Raw genomic sequence first — 22,392 nt, 5'->3', positions numbered from 1 at the left:
TGGTTTTGTCGCTGCTAGTTTGAAGTTGGCTTGAGGGATCACACTGGACTTTTCATTTACACATGACTTCTATTCATATGCATACAAAACTGTGAGACTGGAAACACAAACTTGAAGAAGGTTCACATTTTCCTTTGTTTCAAAGTTCAAGTTTGGTGAATTTTGCCAAGCAAATCTGTATCATGTTAAAGGAGTTGACTTCTAGAACAAAAATTTACAGATAATGTATTCATCCCATTGTCATCCAAGATGTTCATGCCTTATGTTTTTTGAGGAAAACATTTCAGGAATTATCTCCATATAGTGGACTTCAACAGTGCCAGCGAGGGCACCATTGAAGTCCACTGATGGAGAATGATTCCTGAAATGTTTTCCTCAAAAAACATAATTCTTTACGACTGAAGTAAGAAAGGCATGAACATCTTGAATAACAATGGGGTGAGTACATTATCTGTAAATTTTTGTTCTGGAAGTCAACCAGTCCTTTAAGACACATGAGCAATAGCAGAACAATACATCATGTTGTGGCCTCTTAGCTCAGGAGTGTCTCCTGCTCCTGGAGGCACAACGTCTTGCAAACTTTAGCTCCAACTAGCTGCAACACACTTGCCTGGAAATTTCGAATTTAAAAACCTTGATTAGCTGGTGCAGGTGTGTTTAATTATGGTTGGAGCTAAACACTGCGGTTTGTGAACATCAGTGGGCCCTTTTCCACCAGCAGGAACCGGATCATTGTAGGGTCACCAGACCGACCGGAGCTTGACACCAAAGCGATTGAAGACCAGACGACTCTTTAAGCTTTTGAATTGCTCTTGTGGTACTTCCACACCACACACCTACTGCTCTGCACAGCACCGACACATCCCAAACAAGCCTAATATCAACAATGGATTTGCGAATCTACATCGACATCAAAACACGGCAAATCCAAAGGTCATTCTATAATTAGGGGTACATTTAGAATTTTTTGGGAAAATCCTGTTTCCCAAAAACCAAAACATGACCTTTGAAACAATCTATATTGAATAAAGTGCTACATAAATAAAGGTGATCTGTAGAAATATGTGCATAAAATACCACCTATGTTTGCTTCTGTCTACCATGTTACCTTTACTGGGTAACATAGTTGACAGGTAACTTAGTTGACATTTTTAGTGTTTTGGGCCTGTACTCAACATGGAAGCCTAGAACTACTGAGCATATGGTATGTTTAAAAATATATTTTCATAAACAAATCATAAGTTTTAGTTAAACTGTCTTGGTAAGATTTGCAGCAATAATACCTGTGTAACACTGTTGACAGTCAGTTAATCCACTCTTCACACAGGTTTGCTAGTTTGACCAATATTAGGGGAAAGAGAGAGAACATAACTTCTAGTGTTTCATCCAAGTTCTTCTACAGGAAGTATCATCATATTGTGCAAATTATGCGAGAATGGGACAAACTATTCCTTTTTGAGGGGAGGTTTTCTAGTGGGTAACTTAGTTGACCGGTTTTTCGGACACAAATAAAACAAGTTATATCACAATAAACAATTATTGCACACCCAAATGTCTTGATAACCTCATCTAACTGAAGGCAAAACTATAAAATTTATTTATATTTGGGGTAATTTTAATGCTTAAATGCAGAGTAGAATGAGCAACTTTCGACAGAATCGGACAGGTGAATTGGACAGGTTGTATGTGATATGAACATCATTTTTTAACATATAGTAGTGTGATTGGGAAAAATACAATTGTGTACTATAAACTTAAGCATCGGGGCTTTATATTGATGAAAATATATTAAAAATATACTTCACGGACATAAGATGTACCCACAATTATAGAATGACCCCTAACGTGTTCGTGTTTAGCTGCTATTTCAAAAAAGCCCAGTCAAAAGTTTCTGTTCGTCTTGTTGGTCATGGTAACCTCGCCCCCAGCCCCTGATGCAAGCAGTTCTTACTTCTAGACCAGCAACGTCTGATGATTTGGGTGTCGACAGACAAAGCACTGATTTGCAACTAGGCTCTGGCTCCGAACCAGCACTCAAACTGCCTTGGTGGAAAAGGGGTAAGTGTGAATTTGTGCTCCATTCCCCCCTTTTTTCTAATATCTATAATGGTCCATTTTTTAATCCATCCATCAGAACTTCAAAAGTGGGATCACATGTATCCTTCTAAAAAAAAGACAATCCCAGAATGTAAATTAAAATTCAATGTAACGAAAAATGGATTTATTTACACAATATTTGTGTATGCCTATAACATGCTAATGGCAAACTCTACTGAAATCAACCACAGAAATCTTCCGAGTTCCTGCTTATGGAGAGGGTTTAAAATCAGACACAAGTTTCCATTTCTGTTATGTCACTGCCTATGTAGTAGCCAACAAGGCAACAGAGTAGGTTTGAAACTAGTGGGTGGGTGTTCAGAGCTAATGGAAACACACACAACGGCTGTTCAAACCTCCTATGAACAGGTCTGTGGGGGGGTCTGTGTCTCACACACTGTAAGCAGTATTGAGGGGGTCTTACACACACACACATGCACACTGTAAATGGTGAGGGAGGTCTGTCTCTCAGAGGACGTCTGTGACAAAGAGAAAAATATGCTGATTTGTGGAATTTAAGGGAGGAGACAAATACAACAGCTCAGCAATTTTAGGATCCGGCCCACCTTTCTGCTTCACGCTAGTGACAACAAAACACACACACACTCATACATTACGAGACACAAAACAAACACGTACTGTACAGCCACACAGAGCGATACAAACTCACACGTACGCTGGCCATAGTCAGAGGTGCTCTGGGGCTGTAATAAGATTTAGTCACAGTGCTGGGTCAGTTCTCAGCCATATTGGGGTCACAGATGTGGTTGTCACCTTGGCCCCTCATCCATAATTCAGCGTTTTAATATAGCGCCACCTCCTCTGCCCCGCTCTTGAGGGCTTACAAGCCACCACCCGCGTCTCTCCCTCTGTTTCTTCCCTCAACCTCGTTTTCTTTTTGTTTTGTCTTTTTTTCTCTGACACAGACTGACAGTAGCTGTCCATTTGTTAAGAGCAGTTGGTGTGAAAAGAGGTGTTTGATAGCCAGCAGGACGTCGCACCGTTCTCTGGCCTACGCAGTCTTTCTGCCTCTTATGCGCGACGAGAACAAAGCAAGGTGACACTTTGACAGCATCCTTCGCTCGTCTCCTCCATCACTCTCGCATTATCACAAAAGAAGGAAAAGAGAGACGCACCCAGTCAGCAACCCCTCCCCTTTCTCTCCTCCGTCCCCTCTCTCTATCCATCTCTATTTCTCCTCTATCCTGCATGTTTGCGTGTGTTAGGTGGGGAGATAAGGACTCAGGGGCAGGATCATCAGTTCTGTAGTGACTCAAAGCCACATCCATCAGGACACAAAGGCCGTCAGACCCCATAATGGAGAAAAGCGTGACAAATTCGCTAATGAGCTTTACAATGTGACCTAGACGGAAATTCAGTGGCATCCACTCAGGATGAGACGGATCTATACAGCTGCTAATGTAGGTAATCATGGATAGGGTGGTGCAGTGAACAAATCTGGGCTTGAAAGCAGAAGGTTGAAGGTTCATGGCAATGCCTGTGCTTCTAACGATCTGGAACTAATTCAAATGAGCTTTAAACATGACTAAGCACATATTCATTGTCTACAATGCTTCTTTCTCAGTTGAAATAGATTAAAAGTCATAAAAAACTAAATATATATTATTTAAAGGGATAATTAACCCAACAATGAAAAATCCTGCCATCATTTACTCATTCAAACTTGCATGAATTTCTTTCTTCTGCAACACACAAGATATTTTGAAGAATGGTTTGTTCAACAAAGAACTATCTTCAAATATCTACTTTTGTGTTCTGCATACAGGTTTGGAATGACACGCTTTCAGAAAAAAAGGTTCAAAGCTGTCACTGCGGTGGTACCCTAAGTAAACTTACAAAAGCTAAAAGGTACATCTTTGTACTTTTTTTTTTTTACCTCCAAATGGTACGTATTAGAACCTTAAAGGTGCATACTAGTACTTTAAAAGTACATATTAGTACATTTTCAAAAGGTACTGCCCCAGTGACAGTTTTGTACCTTTTTCTGAGTAAGTAAATAATGGCAAAATGATCACTTTCAGCCAAACACATACACACACACACAATAAAGGCATCTTGTCCAAACATCAGATTCAGGCATGCCTCAGTTCTATCGTACCTTAGTATATTCTGTATGGCATTTTTCAAGTTTCAGACACAGCCTGAACCTCAGTCTGAACCGACCCTACAATCACATCCCACACACAATAGCTAAACTGCCGGAAGATCAGTCACTGTTCTGCGAATGTCTGGGGGTTCTCAGAGATCCCGAGAGCACCAGAAATAGGCCGGTGATTGTGCCTAATCTCACCTACCTTTAAATGTCATTTGAGTCAGAGTGAGAAAGAAAGAGAGAGGGTGGTGAGGCTACAACCTACCTACTCACACTGCCATTGGAAATTAGTGTCATGTGGACGTGGGACCTAGTGAGCCTAGAGAGATAAAATGATATTTTACTTTTTCATTCAGCATGTGGTGTGGCCATAGCTTTAGATGTCTTCATGAATACATTTACGGGATAAACAAAAATTCATCTGTAATCACAAACTGGTGGAGATGGAGACGGATGGATGGATGGATGAAACAAGCACACTTAAATGGATGAGCCGGCAGCCATATCACCCTGCAGCCCAAGCCTGGTCACCCACTGAAGCTAAGCAGGGTTGAGCCTGGTCAGTACCTGGATGGGAGACCTCCTGGGAAAACTAGTTTGGGGACACTATACTGTCAAAAAGCACCGTCCTTTGGATGAGACATTAAACCGAGGTCCTGACTCTCTATGGACATTAAAAATCCCAGGATGTCTTTCGAAAAGAGCAGAGGTGTGACTTCGGCACACTGGCCAAATTTGCCTGTTGGCCTCTGACCATCATGGCCTCCTAACAATCTCCATATCTACTGATTGGCTTCACCACTCTGTCTCCTCTCCACCAATAAGCTGATGTGTGGTGGGTGTTCTGGTGCACTATGCCTGCCGTTGCATCATCCAGGTGGATGCTGAACACTGGTGGACGAGGAGATACCACCCTCACAATGAAGAGCGACTTGAGTGCTTAGAAAAGAAGAAAAGCGCTATGTAAATGGGATGGACAGAGGGATGGACAGACGGATGCTTGGCAGACAGATGGATGGGTGGATGATGGATGGAAGGATGGAAGAATAAATGGATGATGCAGGTAGATAGACAGGTGGATGGGTGCACTGATGGATGAAGACAGAAAATGGGTGGATGGATAAATGGATGGAAAATGGCAGGTAGACAGGTAGGCAGACAGACACAACTGAATGGATGAGTGAATGAATGGAGGCAGACAGGTAAATGGATGGATGGATGATAGATAGACAGGAAGATGGATGAATGAATGAATGAATGAATGAATGAATGAATGGATGGATGGATGGATGGACTTTGGACGCAGAAGATAAACGGATGGAGACCGACAGACTGACAGCCCAACAGTTTGGTATGCTTTGTTCATTACGAATCAGTACAGACAGAACAGCACGTAGAGAGTGCATATGAGGACAGAGTGGGTCAAGGCAGTTACAGAGAAAGAAAGACAATCAGAGAGACCGTAGACAGAGAGAACAGCTGTAGGGTGACTGCAGAGCTGCTGGGAAACAGGAACAGCCAGAGAGACAGTCAGTGAGACAGGCAGTCATCATCTGAGCAGCTGCAGGGAGTGAGAAGGTCAGATCAGTCGCAGAGAGTTACAGAGCAGCCGTTTGGGAGACAGACAGAGGAAGAAGCCAGATAGAGATGCGGCCAGGGAGGTGGTGTCGCTACACCTGGGAGACATGAACAGCCCCGTGGGTGTCTGAATTTGAATATGAATGTCTTTCCTGATCCACAACAAGGGCAGTGACAGGGGCACTTTCATCTGCGGCGGCCGCGTATGTGCGTGCGCATCGTACAGTGCATTAATCACAGGGACGCTCGAGCACCTCCACCAATCCAAACACTCCGACCTTGAGGTTACAAGAAAGACATTAGGGCCGTCTATCCTCTCAAAAGAGGGGGGAGAAAAAGCTTTCAAGGTAATGAAATTCCGCCATAAGTTAAATAAAAGACTTGTGGGGACAGGCCTGGACGAAAATATAAAAAAAAGTCAGGGTAGATTAAATTGGATTTCTTTCTCTCCACCACCCCCCCCACCCATCCTTTCTTTTAAATTAGGCTTAAGTGCGTGTGTGGCGTATTTCTTCTTTCTCAGGATAACAGCATTACCGTCCAGAATGAATAGAATCATTTCCAAACCAATTAACCTCTGACAGAACGGATGAGTGGACAGGAATGAGAGCAACTGGGGAGAGAGAGTGTGTGCACAAGAGAGAGAGTCTGATATCTTTGGAAAAAAAAAAAAAAAAAGAAAAAATGGGGAAAAGCTTTGCACAAGGGGACGAAGTGAGTGACAGGGGTCTAAGATAGTGACGGGACTGGCATGACAGCGACAGTTAGACTGCGGCGTGAGGTAGAAGGAGGTAGAATATCAAATGGCAGCCTCCCCCCAGTCAGTTTCCCCTCTGTCAGCCACACTGTGCTGCTAGCATTAGTATTTGACATTAGTGTGCGCCCTGCTCATTCTCTATGCTGAGGAGTGTTTGGCATCCAGCTGCTATGGCTCCATTTAGTTAATTAAAGGCTCCATTTAGATCTGCAGCCTGCTGGCTATGAGCATGTCAATCAATAGCAGCTCTGTGGCTCACGGTGGGGCAGAACGACTGATCCAACACCCCCACCCATCCCCGGTGCGGGCTCCTTCGGCCAAAGTCTGGGCTTTCAAAGGCGCCCATCTTTAAGTTCAGATACATCAATGACTGCAACTCATCCAGCTTCTATATTTCTCCTTATAAATGGCATGAACAGACTCTCTTTATTCAAGGCTGGAAGGAGAGAGAGAGCTGGAAAGAGCATCATCAGTCATTCAGAAAACACAATTTTCAAAATGTCCAGCATTTCACATCATTTTGGCTTCGCGTTAAACCCCAGTAGATCTGGAGCGCTGTTGCCACACAAATATTGTGTCAGTTTAAAGATTGTGACATTCAAATCTTCAAATGCCCTTCTGTAAATTACCCACAATGCCTTGCTGGAGTTATTCCAGGCCATTACATTAGGCAGGTCTACGAGCAAATATACAGCGGTTGATCGATAAAACACATTTCTACTAGCAGCCCATAAGTAAAATTAATTAAGCGCTCACTCTCCATTCCCAAGAGAGTGGTCTTTTATTTTCATTCCTCTCTTTTTTTATTTTTCGCCCTCTCGGATAATTGCGATTAGGCTGCATGACTAGTTACAGGCTACAGCAGAAGGGTAAGTGTTAAGTGCAGGGGGGGTCAAGGTTTGGTTGGTTAGCATAGATTGTTAGCGCCTCTATCATTATGTGGACTAAATCATATGTGATGTGTCACAAAGGGACTTTTGGGAAGGTTCTTCCACCATAAATTATATGGTAGTTCATCGTTTCACAGTAAAATTACATAAATGTGATGTTAAACCATTTACAGTTTTTCACTGTAAAACATTTCCCAAAATATCATCTTTCACATTCTGTAGAAGAATGAAAATCATGTAGGTTTGGAACAAAATGAGAGAGAGCAAATGAGAACCATTTTCTCTGTCTTCTTCCTTTGACGTCAAAGCCCAGGATATTCGCGAGTGCTGCCATCAGCTAATCAAAACGTCATTTTCATGCAGAGTGATTAATCACATGGCATTTACGGCTCAGGTGATTGACTCAAAACAGTGTCCGGAACTTAGCGTCCATGCCAAAGATGGTATTAGCATTTGGAAACGGTACTGGAAATATGTTTTCGCCTTTATCCATATCAACTATCTCCCTTTGAAAGGCAAGCAGATGTTATTGTTCGGCCTGATCTCTCTCCAGCCCAGAATTTAAATAAAAATGTACAAAAATCTATACAGGCAACTACTGATGACAGGTTGTTTTTGCAAAGAGATTGAAGGCATCCGGAAGGAGCTGGTGGTCTTCTCTTCTCTCCGTATTTAAATAGGTGTACGTCCTGCCAGGTCTATAATGAGGCTGCTCTTGGATTCCAAAGTGGACCGTGGGATTAACTCCTGAGAGTAATACCTCTCCTTGGACGGGTCATATAGCTGTCAGGAGAGGGTCTGTGCTCACATAAGGTACCGCCCATTAAAATGCTAATGTGCAGATGGAGATAAAATAGAGGGGAAATAAAAACACCCCACCTCAGCACTGCGTCTGCAATGTTATGCACACTGACACACACTCACGCATACAGGTCTTCTCCTCCCCCTCCTCCTAACATAATTCAATCAGGGGATTGAATGGATGAGATCGCTTACCCTCTCCATTTCCTGAAGCACTTGATCAGATTAATTGATTGTCCCACTCCCAACCCTCCCCAGTCAGCAGCATGGTAGTAGGAATCAAGTTTACATTGATGTTTTCTATGAAATGCTTCTTCGATTTTACACCCATGTCATAATTCAAGGCAAAAACAGATGACAACATAGGAGGAGAAAAAAGTAGAACAAAGAAAGACTTGGAATAATTGATAAAGGTGAAGGATGACATAGATGGTTGGGACGGCTGATATGGATGGATGGATGGATGGATGGATGGATAGGATGATGGATGCATGGATTGATGGTTGGATGGATGGTTGGCGTGGATGGTTGGGATGGACGGATGGATAGTTGACATGGATGGATGGATGGATGGATGGATGGGATGATGGATGCATGGATTGATGGTTGGATGGATGGTTGGCGTGGATAGTTGGGATGGATGGATGGGGATGGATGGATGGATGGATGGATGGACGGATGGATGCGATGGATGGTTGCGATGGATGGATGCATGGATGGATGGTTGGCGTGGATAGTTGGGATGGATGGATGGTTGGGGTGGATAGTTGGGATGAATGGATGGATGGTTGGGATGGATGGATGGATGGATGGATGGATGCGATGGATGGTTGCGATGGATGGATGCATGGATGGATGGTTGGCGTGGATAGTTGGGATGAATGGATGGATGGTTGGGGGATGGATGGATGGATGAATGCATGAATGGACTGATAGCTGGGGTGGATAGTTGGGATAGATGGATGGATGGATAAATGGATGGATGGATAAATGGATGGATGGATGGATGGATGGATAAATGGATGGTGGGTTGGGATGGATGGTTGGGTGGATAGTTAGGATGGATCGATGGATGGAGAACCTGTTCTTATTCAGAAGAGCCTGTGGTCTGAATCATGAATCAAATGACTCTTATGAGCCATTAAAAATGCTCAAATGCATGAGTTACTGATCTGAATCAGTTGGATGGATGGATGGATGGATGGATGGTTGACATGGATCGTTGGGATGGATAGGATGATGGATGCATGGATTGATGGTTGGATGGATGGTTGGCGTGGATAGTTGGGATGGACGGATGAATAGTTGACATGGATGGATGGATGGATGGATGGGATGATGGATGCATGGATTGATGGTTGGATGGATGGTTGGCGTGGATAGTTGGGATGGATGGATGGATGGATGGATGGATGGATGCGATAGATGGTTGCAATGGATGGTTGCAATGGATGGATGCATGGATGGATGGTTGGCGTGGATAGTTGAGATGGATGGATGGTTGGGGTGGATGGATGGATGCATGAATGGATGGATAGCTGGGGTGGATAGTTGGGATAGATGGATGGATGGAGAACCTGTTCTTATTCAGAAGAGCCTGTGGTCTGAATCATGAATCAAATGACTCTTATGAGCCATTAAAAATGCTCAAATGCATGAGTTACTGATCTGAATCAGTTTAATGAATCAGTCTTTGATTTACTGAGCTTAAGTAATCAACAGCACTAGCAAAAGAATGCAGAATACTAAAAGAATAGATCATCTAATTAAATAATCTAATTAATCTAAATAATGTAATTAATCTCATTATGTAAACAGAAATGAAATCAGAATCACAAACAAAATCATCACATTTTAAAGGCCTGTTCACACTAACACAAATGTTCAACACAAAACTCAGCCAATTTTATTGCACATATAATTGATTGGCAAGTTTTCTTCACGGTTCAATGGAATAGAAAGATTAGAACACCTCTCTCTAAGAAATCTGTCACACTGAAAGCATGCGGATATTCGTGTTTGTCTAAATAGATTCATTAACAGCTGTTCATTAATATTTAGAATGTTAATTGCACCAAATTTTCGCACCGAATATTCGTCTTGGTGTGAACAAGCCTTACAGCTAGTTCACATTTTCCCAAAAAAAAAAAAATTTTTAATGTCTTAACTTGTTTATTCAGTGTTTGTTGGGTCTTGGGAAGATTGAGCATTGTGGCGTAATTTCCCAAAAACACTGACGCAATCTGACTTAATTACTAATTGTTGCTATGGCAATGAGGTAAGCGTTCTACACCGTAGAAACAAATGAACAGAAGAAACAGGGTTTTTAACTGCAATCATAAATGCCATAAGAATAGAAAAAAAAAATGTTTTAGCGCTTAATCTACAATCTCATTATTTTCAGTTGGCTTTTAAATGCGAACATGACCTGCAGAAAGACAAGTTGTTGGGGATCAGCCAGATTCTCATCCCTATCAGTGACCACCACATCAGATACCTCTTTCTCTCTCTCTCAGTGGAGATCCGTGGAAAACACTTTGGAACACCATAAAATTGATGGACTGTTCTGATAGCAACAGGGCCATGTGCAAGAGATGCACAAACACACCAAGAGAGAAAAAGAAAGAGAGAGAACGAGAGAGACCTCCTGCTTACTCTTATCAGTCTACTGCACATGTTCTTAACACACCACATGTCAAAGCTTTAACTGCGGAGACAGCACGAGAGAATTGTGAGGACTTGTAGAAAGAAACTAAAAATATCAGTTCTCTACTTCACATCCCTGTGCATTCAAACACTGCCCTTGACATTTAAACAGCAGCGCCTGTTCTCACACATCAACATACACGTACACACCATCCCTGAATACACCTGAATGCTCACATATAAGCAAAAGTTTCAAACTCAATGTTTAAAGATGCAAACGCACACAGTAATAACCAACCCAAAAGGGCCTTCTTCTAGAGGACCTTATTTACCATGAAGTAAAAAGACAGGGAGGTACGCAGGAGAGGAGAAGGGGAAACACTTTGAAACGCCTGCAGGAATGCACTGCTGCTCCCTGCTGCACAGAAAGGGGGATACACACTCAACAGAGGAGACGAGATGAGACAAGATGAGATGAGACGAGATATAGATAAAGATGCTAAAAGATTTGGATTTAAATGTGAGGAAACATTAGCTTTTACCATCCCCTGGTGCAAATAAGGGTCAACGACAAATAAGATTGTCAATGACAATGATAATCAAGTTTAAAATAAATTAGCAAATTCTTGGACAAGTACTCTTTATGTAAAAAAACAAGTTTTACAGTTTTCAAGAAAAGTTTTTAACTTTTTTTTTATAATTTAATAACTCTGTCAATTGGTATAACCATTCACATTAAAAGTAATAACATTTCCAACTATGAAAACATTTGAGTGCACATATCTTAAAGTGTTTAAATATATTTTTATGGTAAAAAGTTTTTTTTATTTTACAGATATCACACTCTGAAAATGATAGGTTATAAACAACCCAGTGCTGGGTGAAATATGGACAAACCCAGCAAATGGGTTGTTTTGACCCAGCGGTTGGGTCAAATGTTTAACCCAGCCTTCTGGATAGTTTTAACTCAACTATTGCTTAAAAATGATTATGTTTCTTGCTTAAAATGAACCCAAAGTCGGTTGAAAATGAACATTTATTATGTTCAATAAATGAACATTTATTAATAAGTTGAATAACTAATTAATAAACAAACATTTTTTAAATTGCTTTTTAACAAATGTTCACCTTTGATTATTGCTGATACCTCTAGTAATTATGTGTCTGATTTTTATTTTACATCCTTTTGGGTTCATTTTAAGTCAGTCATACAGTATTTTTTTAAAAATAGTTGGGTTAAATAAAACCATGTCCATGTTTCACCCAGTGCTGGGTTGTTTTTAACATGATGACTTAATAATTGATAAATAATTTGTTTTTTAAATATTAAGATTTGAAGAGTTGCACTACATGACATTTCAAATGGCAAACCAACCTTGCTTTGTCTTAAAAGGGTCAAACTATCTGATACTTTAAGAGACTTTATGACCTTGACACAAAGTAATGAAGGTCTGTAAGGGTCCCTTCTATAAGACCGTATGATATCCTGTTTCATGTGTGTGTTTGTTTTTTTGATTGTTTGCTTGTTTTTCTGCATGTTACATCGCATGACTTTGATAAGAACTAATTTTGTTAAAATATTGCACGTCTTTAAAATTAAAAATTAAACTAAAATAAAATTTAAAATTAAAAACTTGCTTACTCAAGGCACTGTATCTATTAATTGCACTTTTAGGTATTTTTAAATAAATGCATAGATCCAGAATGTCACTGACCCAATGACAGATCTGCATGATTAAACCAGCTGAATGAAAACAAGACTCTATTGCAGCTTCCTCTCCCTCTCTTTTAGACTGATTGATCTGGTCAGCGCATCTTGAACTATTGCCCCAAGGGTTCCTCCGTGCTAACACAGCTGTTCCCATACACTTCACGTAATAAACCAGCCTTTCATACACACATGCACTGCTTCCACTTACATCTAACATACACCTAATGAAACGCTTACAAGCATGACCTCTAAGTGACCTGGTACTGCATATATTACAGGGGTCACCGAGGGCAAGGTTTTACTCACGCATACGTGTATTATATTTACAGAGCGGAGGCGTGTAAATACTGTGTGAAAAGCAGAATCAAATCAACGGCGGCATGAGAAGGAAAATCAATAAGCATTACAGATGCATTAGATGTGACAGCTACAATTTCATACACCACTTCCTGTCGGCTCCCAGCAATTTCATAACAACACAAAGAAAAAGAGACATTATTTTTTCAAAAGCGTAGGAAAATTCATTTTGAAATTTGCTTTTAATAATTCATGCCAAGGCTTTCAGAGCTTTTCAACCTGGAAAAAAAGAAATACTCATGAAGGAGAAAGTAGTGAGTGTGTGTTTATTGTAAGCTGTGCTTGTCAGGAACTATTCTGATTTCTCTGAATTACAGCACTGACAGCAGGTTAACACTGATAATACTACCGCCGACCTTTATGAAATAAACACTATGCCTAACTTGCAGGCACATACAGAGACTAGTAACAGTCCATTATTAGGTCAACTACAGCTACAAGCTGTATAACTACGCAACTCTAATACAGAGGGGACAATGAGCATCACTGTGATTGTTTAGAGCTCTTTAAAGGGCACCTATTATGCAAAATCCACTTTTACATGGTGTTTGGACATAAATGTGTCTTGGCAGTATGTGAGTGCAACCACCGTCAATGATTAAAATCCACCCACTCCTTATTTTTCAATCCCTATTAAACCAAACCAGTCTCATTAGGCATGCGGTTTTGATTTTCAAAGCAGTGTGACATCACATTGTTTAGGCCCCACCCACGGCCGATGACTGACAGTCCTGCACTGCCTAAAACTGCGTCCCAAATGACACACTATACACTATGCACTTATACACTGTGTACTTCTGCACTATGCACTCAACAATGTAGTGTATGAATTATATGTTATTTTGTCATTCGTTATCAGAGTCTGATAGCCCATCCCCCTTCGCTACGGAATTAAAGCTACGACAGTTAAGTGCATGAAGTGTTCAACATTCCACACTTTGTTTTTTAGGTTATTTAAGTGCATCATCCGGGTATTTAAAGTGCACTTTTTATTTTTTCGAATTTTCAGTGTGAATGCACTATTCGCACTATTTATACTATAATCCGTTGTAGAATAGTGCATAAGTATGCAATTTGAGACGCACCTATAGTTTCTGCCCTCAGCGAGTTGTCTTTGGTTGTACACCGTCCTCCATTTTTTCCACGCTCGAGCAGCTGTAATGTCAACAATGTCCCGTAAGCAATCTCGGTGTTCTGCTTTTGGACTCAAGACTAAACAAAAGAGTCTTCATTTGCTCCCATCATCTAAGCCACTGTGAATTACATTTGTTTTTGAAGGTAATGTGCCACAAAATCTACCTAAATACATTCATTTCACTCCAGACTGCTTTGTAAATGTCATGTCGTTATAGTGCTTAGCTAACGTTTAAACCGTATTTGTCTGTGTATGTTAACGAAGTATTTTAAGTGATCAGCGCAGTGCTTGTGAGATTACTTTGCACCGTGCTGTCAACAATGCTGTTTCGTCCCACTTTCGGTGTGTTTGGCTTCCCAATATATAAGGCTGAACCAGGGGCATAACGTCTGGGTATGCAGGGTATGCAGGTGTATATGGGCCCGGACAGATTGGGAGCCTGTCGAGCTGAGGGGGAATTTTAATTGAAACGAGGGAACGACTAGAACGCTGCATGGGCCTGTCCCTGGACCGAGACGGTCAGGCCCTCACCCAAGCCTTTCCCGACAGTTTTTTCTCTCTCTCTCTTTTCCCCATTGTTGCAGCCTTTAAAATAGTTTGAGGTAGCAATATTTATTTTCGTTGCTTTATTAAGTTAATTTAGAAATATGTTCGAAACATTTTATGTTTGTTAAACTCAAGTTTATGCTTTAAGTAACGACCAAGCGGTCAGCAGCAGACAGTTACCTGAGCATATGATAAATGTATTTTTCTCAAACTTGCCTAAAATAAAATCTATAGCCATAAATCACTTTATGCATTTCATAATATTAATTGAAACATTTAAATTAGATAAATGTGCACTATCAAGTGCAAATCCAATAGTTTGTATGGAGAATGGAAGCTGAAACACGCTTTGCAGGACATGGAGGCGGCAGCGCAATCACTTTTTTTTCCCTTAATAACAGTGGAAACTTAAAATACACCGCAATTTTTGCTCACATTCACTCACATTTGTGTTTACTCATAATATCAACTAAACATTGTGCTTTTGTAAAATAAAGAAAAATAAACAGGATGCGCTTTTTGCTGTGTCTGTCTTGAACAGGAGCGTTTCACAAAAATAAATAAAAATTCAGCAAATACTTGCCTCACATAAATGATAAATATATACATAGAACACTTTAAATTACTTCAAAATGAAATAATTCAACTCAAAAACAAAAATCACTATGTAAACTGTAAACATGTATTTCTTTTTAAAGGTGTGTCCAATGAGGATGATGGTGACTCAGGATTGTCAACTTCATCTTTGCAACACTCAGAAACATTTATTAATAAACAATTAAAATATCTCTTCACTACAAAGCTTTTTGCAATTATTAGTTGCTACAATTAATAAACAGACTAGACAGTAAGTTAAGTTAACCGAGCTGGAACCCATAACATTTGGGGAGCCCTGAAAAAATTTTTGCATATCGGCCAGGGGTTGACTTGCTACACCACTGGGCTAAACACCAGTTCTTTTGCTCTCAGTCCTGTTGCTTCTACCGACTGCTTATTGCTGTAGGTATGCAAAGCAGAGATGTATACTCTTCGCCCACTTCTGAAGAGGGGGTGGGAATATTCATATGCATAGCTGCATATACACCCAAGACCAATAATACAACTTGTAAAAAGGTGCATAATAGGTGCTCTTTAAAAGAGACATAACACACACAGTTTCTGTGTGTCATGTTAACCTTGAGTACCTATAGTAGTACCTTGAGTAGTACTGCATCCTTCATATCTCTGAGGAGTCTATAGTTTTATTAGATTTATAAAAGAAAGATACAGGTGTACTGTTTCTCTCTCAGAAAACAGTCAAGCTCCTGGAGGTGTGTCCTGTGGGCGGAGCTAAAGAGACACACGCCTGCAAAGTTTTTGCATAGCATTCATCTGCACTAGAAAGACATGTAGTGGTACTACCTTTCAGGGCCTCCGAGCCCAGAAAATGGCCCGAACACAGAGAACTCCCCCCATCCCAAGTATGGGATGAGAATAGGTTAAGAGTAAGGAGTTGGGGTGGAGAGGGATGCCGGAAAACTGTTGAATGACAGAGATAAGTCGGCTGCGTGCATATATATGACTTGTGCTAGTTTGGGTGATTAGCTAGACGAGTTACACCTGTGCCGAATTGGTTGATTATCTGATCATGCTCTTCCCGAACCTTGTTATTAAAACATCATATCATAGAGAAGATCCCTGCAGACCCTCATGACTGTGTTTCAAGGCAAACAAATCAAGGAAAGGTTAGTTCAGGTTATAAAAGGAGCACTAGTTGCTTAGAGAGTTTGTTGCTTTGTCACAATATGTACTAGAAGAAGTGCTATTCAAACCGCATTTAATTAAATCATAGCTTATGGCCAAGAACAGTCTACTTCAGGAAACTGGCATCTAAGTGACAACTAAAGAAATCAACTACAGTTTGTTTTGTGTTTGAATAGCTCTATTTGCAAGTGATGTGCAAGGACAGCTGATAAAAATATTGCACTACAAAGACACCAGAAGAATTAAGTTGTTTTTTCAAATACCTTCCAAGCAATGCGGTTGCCTTTAGAGTCATGTTCCAGTGCGATGGGAAAGTCTCCGCGCTCGTAGAACTTACGGAAGGCTGTAGGTTTAGCTGGCCTTTCTCTAAAAGCCCCTGCGGCTGGAGGGCCCACCACCTACAAGACACACAGAAAGAGAGCAAGCCTGTTAGATACTGTGTCATCAGTGGGAATGGCAGTGCTAAAACCATCACAGAAAATGAAATAGTTTTGATCCTCTTTCATCCCAATGTAAATCTCTGCTCTCTATCTGATGTCAGAGGAAGCATCTATCTGCTTTATAGCGACACACTACAAACCATCAATTATTCACAATGTCATGCCTCATATAATTCAAGTCTAGCAGTTCACACAAAGTACATATTAGCAGCATAAATAAACTGACGCGTTTGCCACAACATACAAGATTGTGACAAGCTAAAGAAAATGAAATGAGAGTTGTTTACTCAGGAACACAGCTGAACTCTTGAAGGCCCCTGCAGTGAGAATGTGGCAGCCCGGGGCTTTGCTCCAGGCCTTAGCATTAAACTTTGAGTTCATCTGAATAAAATCACGCAGAGAGTCACCCAGTGATGCTGTTTTGCTTAATTGCTATGGTTGTTCAAATTTAAATTAATGCATAAAGCTAACAGTTAACAAAGCAACTATGCTAATGTGTTTATATGAGAAACATGCTCTCAGCGCATTAATACATATCTTGAAACGCTTTACATATCTTCTCTGTGGTCACTAACAAACTCTGTGGTCTGTATATAATAAAGGAGTCAGCCCGAACTACTATACTGAATTTGTGGGTGAGATACATAAACCACTATTCACACAGTAATACCGATAAATTGCTGTAAAATTACTAGAACAACTTTGGGCAAGTTTTACTATCAGCTTGCACCAGGCTTCCGTATTCTGCTAAACAGGTCTTGTTGCTTCCGGTTCATGCGTTTTGCATCCTTCGCTAAATATGAAGCTGTTTTACTCAAGATGCCTTCAGAGTGGACACCATCACTGATCATAACCAATGTCCATCACATATGTGGACTGATACATAATTTTTTACATTTTTATTCTTTTCACTAACATTTATATATAAATATCTAAAAAAACGTCGTCAACAATAAAAACAGCTAGCTAGTTTATATTCTCCAACAAGCAGAAACAATGAGACATGTTTTCCAGGTTAAATCAAGGTAATGTTTGACAAATACCCTAATAGCGCTGAAAAGGCATGGACACAGTTATTTTTGCACTTGACCTTATTGAATATGCGTTTGTTTGAATATGCAGACGTCTTTCAGACGCAAAATTTATGGGAGGAGAGAATTCAAATTAATCATGAAAAGCGATTTACTAACATTTGCACTCATCAAATTACTGGTATTTGTGCCATTATTTAACGTCCCAAAAAAGCATGCCTCAAACTGTTTTGCGCCTGAAATGGCTGCAACTGTTGCTACTAGGAGGAGGCACCAGAGAAAACAGAGAGCACGTGATAGAATGGAGAGGATTTTTTCCATATGTATTCATTTATTTGGAATGCCAGAACACCACATTATCCGAACGTTTGCCATGACATGGTATTTTTAATTTGCTTCAAGCAATATAAGACGTCTTGAAACTCTCAACTAGGAGTCATGCAATACCAGGTCTATCAAAACGTCTTGCAAACTTCATTTTTGGCCTCTGGTTCTTTTCAGCATAGTGTGGCTTCTTTATCTATTCTTTATTTGTGACCACACTAATTTGCACTGCACTTAGTATATTGCGTTGGTTAATATGTAAATGAGATGTTGCGTCTATGTTCTTCTAATTTGCTCTTTGTTAGTAAATCACCCACAGAAATGTCCACGCTCATCTGCGCTAATTTGCCTTGCTTAGTAAAACTGGTTCTTTATTGGTAAATACAAAAATGCGCTGTTTACACAGGCAACAGTGTTCTGTCTTTTTACCGGTAAAGCACCATTCACACATCAGTTTCAAAATACTGGTAAATTCTGTGACATCATTAACCAAAAATTACTTCTGTTTATAAACATGGAGGGGTATACGTGGTCAGTGTTTCTGTTGATATTTTTATTTTAAGTATTTTAAGTAAAGACTATGGGCCCTATTTTACCAATCTAAGCGCATGGCACAGATGCACTTGGGGCATGTCTAAATCCACTTTTGCTATTTTAAGGATGAGAAAAATGGTTGGCGTGCCCAGTGCATGGTCTAAAAGGGTTGTCCCTATTCTCTTAATTCTTTCATTTTTAATATTTGGCATGTTTGTGTGCTGCTGCATGTCCCTGTGTGTGTAATAAGCAGAGTGTTTATGCATTGTGCGCCTGCCTATAGGCTTATATTACTAACGCAAACTTTAAATAACAAATATTGCGCCATTGACTTTAGACCAGGGTTCAGTTGATCAATGGCGCCATCTATTTCAGTTGCCTCACAATAGCAATGCGCCAACAATGCACCTGAGCACACCTCGTTTTCAGACCAGCAGGCCCATGGGCGCACAAATGGGAGCAAATGCATTAGCTATTTAAACAACGTGGCGCAGGACGTGAAAATGATAACTGCGTCGGGGTGAAACTAGCAATAAACGCTTGTGTAACCCTCCGCAAAGACTAACTGTTGCTATGTCTGACAAGCCAAGCTTCTCTCACACCACACATCATGTTCTCACACAGTGAAAAATATATCATCGTGCATAGAGTTTAAGCACTATGTGAACAGATCATCTTTTAATATTTACTTAACCTCTTAACTGTCACCCTCCCCTCAGTGGGACGACTAAGTTTACTTCACCGTATTACAAATAAATCCTAATCTAATGATGACAAACTATACATCATTGGAAAGGTCTAAGACTCCTACATAGATATTTTACCATATTTTTGTGTTACAAATTATTTAGGTAAAGCAATAGATTAATATATGTCAAGAGTACAACTTAAAAAATCTACATCATAACATGAGTTCTGACCTTTGTCACAAAAGACTTTCTTCATTGCCTTTTTCCCCATCACGCTTTAGAAATCATAAGAAATTATATATCAGTTGAAAACTTAAAATGTCAAAATTCATCCTTTGACATTGCATTACCATGTTCAAAAATGGGAGTGACAGTTAAAGGGTTAAAGCACAAAACAAACATGAATGATCATGAGAAGGCATTCTATTTCAGCCATGGAACGACATCAGAACACATAATTTTTTTTACGTTTAAGTCCACCAAAGTTAATCTACTGTCCTGTCTAATTTGTTTGTCAGACAAAATGGCAGATTCAGCATTATGATTGATCAATCAAACTCCTTGCCAAGGGTCAATTATGATCACAAAAGCAAAAATATTTCAGAAGCAAAAATAGACACTTTCAAACTAAGCAGCCCTGACGGTCAACATGGCAAATCTGTTGCAAAATCTGCGTGGGGAAATCTTTTGCGTACATGAAATTTCACATTGCGTAGATTCCTATTGAAATGACTGCATTTCACCAGTAAAAATTACAATCAACACGACCGCCATTTCCACTGCACTGTTTTGACTACTGTTTTTGCATCTTTTGCAGCATCTCATGCATGATACTGCATTTCATCTTGTCTGTTTAATTTCTTTTTTTTTGCCATTTCATTACCCAATATTTTGCGTTTTTAACATCAAAACACATGCTGTGTGAACAACCCTTTAAACTGTTCTGATCAAATTGAAACTGAAACTGATTAAGCAGTCAGATTAAGCAGAAGGAACTCAAAAGAATTATTCATTTACTTCTCTCAGAAACTTTCATAAACGTTCCAAGAACAATTAGTAAAGTTGTCAACATTTTCAGCAAATAATGTCTTTGATCTGTTTCTCACACAAAGCTTTTGTATGATTTCAGAAGACTGGGAATAATGACTATTTTTTGGGCAGAATTTTCTTAAAGTTCAAATACAATTGCTTAACAAAGGGCATATGAGAGGATTCTGGTACACGATGCTTACTTATTTGCTAATTTATTTATATGGCAGCAGAATGACATTCAGCCTATGACGGACGGGCAGGAAGTAAATGTTTTCCACACAGTGATGGTCAAGTGAGCACTTCCTGTGAGTGAAGGAAGACGATGATAGCAGAGTCCATTCTATCTGCTGTTAAAGCAAGAACACACACACTCATCTGGGGAGTGAGTTGTGAGTCCTCAGCCATCTCTTTCTATGAAAGCTGTGTTTCAATCACTGGAAACCGCTCTACCTCAGAGAGAGAGCAGCTCATTAATCCTCAGGCTGACTTCGCATTGGAGATGGTGTAATTCCATGAAGGTGATCAATCACCTGCCCAAGCTGAGGCCACATCTCTCTCGCTCTCTCTGGGCTCCTAAACTGCTTCTGAGAGCCTCTGATGGATGCTTGGTGAGGGGCTGCAGTCGCCGCTCGGGCAGGTGAAACCCGCATTAACATTTCCACTGCTCTCTCTCACCTCCTACTCTCACAGGACACACACCCCTGACAATATCATTCAATTTCTGATAATGTATGTGTGTGTGTGGCTGTGTGTGTGTGGCTGGTGACTCACCAGGTTTAGCAGAAAAAACAGAGGCTGCTCTGATAAGGTCAGACTTCACACAACCGCTGCAGGCTACTAAATTACCTCCCTTTATTCATGGAGCATTCACCTCCACACTCCACACACATACTCACCGATCCACCCACTAATACACATACACACACAACCTAAAGGGAAGGTCCCTAAGAAAAGTCAAACAGCAACAAACTACCAATGAATGTGATGGCTCATCTGTCTGTTTATCTATTTGGAATGAGTAGTACAATTCAATGCAGATGCATATGAACACAAGTATGAATGTAAGCTATTGATATCACATCACTGTCCATAAAACCATAGAGGCTTTTCTCTCATTTTGCAACTTCAGCTCCTACATAATGATCCAAATGATACGAGACAGACGGACATTATATAACATTTACACTGCAAGTGTGAGAATTTAAATGAGAACAACAGCCTTCTGTGATGGTGATAAAACTCTGAAATAACACCAATGTCTGGTTTATTCCAATAGGACGCCTGATTTCGACTTTTTTCAGTTACATGCTAAACACACTACTGTTCAAAAGTTTGGGGTCTGTACTTTTATATATATATATTTATATATATATATAATTATTTAAATTTATGTTACAAAAATCTTTTCAAATAAATGATTCTTGTATCGATTGAGGTATATTATGGATCCCACAAAAATATTAAGCAGCACAACTGTATTCAACATTTGATCTGTATTCACATATGTGACCCTGGACAACAAAACCAATCTTAAGTAGCACGGGCATGTTTGGAGCAATAGCCAAAAATATATTGTTTGGGTCAAAATTATACATTTTTATGCATTGCTAAGAACTTGATTTGGACAACTTTAAAGGCGTTTTTCTCAATATTTAGATTTTTTTTGCACCCTCAGATTCCAGATTTTCAAGTAGTTGTTTCTTGGCCAAATATTGTCCAATCATAACAAACCATACATCAGTGATTATGTAGAAATCTCAATTTCCAAAAATTGACACTTATGACTGATTTTGTAGTCCAGCGTCACATATTAGATTGATTTCTGAAGGATCACGTGACACTAATCGCTGCTAGAAATTCTGCTATCCATCACAGAAATAAATTACACTTCAAATTGTATTAATAATTCACAACATTATCGATTTTTGATCAAATCAATGCAGCTGAGATGAGATTCCTTTTAAAAAC

The 22,392-nt window shown here is 40.0% G+C and overlaps 1 protein-coding gene across 1 annotated transcript in view; it reads right to left on the bottom strand.

Moving 5' to 3' along the window:
* The window catches only part of pacrg (PARK2 co-regulated), a 134,090-nt gene that overhangs the window by 94,269 nt on the left and 17,429 nt on the right, over window positions 1-22,392 (bottom strand). The window contains exon 2 of the mRNA XM_051132701.1: window positions 16,638-16,772. Coding sequence (XP_050988658.1) covers window positions 16,638-16,772 — 135 coding nt within the window. The remainder of the gene's footprint in view (window positions 1-16,637; window positions 16,773-22,392) is intronic.

The sequence above is a fragment of the Labeo rohita genome, chromosome 17, assembly GCF_022985175.1.
Source record: "Labeo rohita strain BAU-BD-2019 chromosome 17, IGBB_LRoh.1.0, whole genome shotgun sequence".
Taxonomy (NCBI): Eukaryota; Metazoa; Chordata; class Actinopteri; order Cypriniformes; family Cyprinidae; genus Labeo; species Labeo rohita.
The sequence above is the reverse complement of the archived record's forward strand: the minus strand, read 5'-3'. Positions and strand labels throughout refer to the sequence as shown.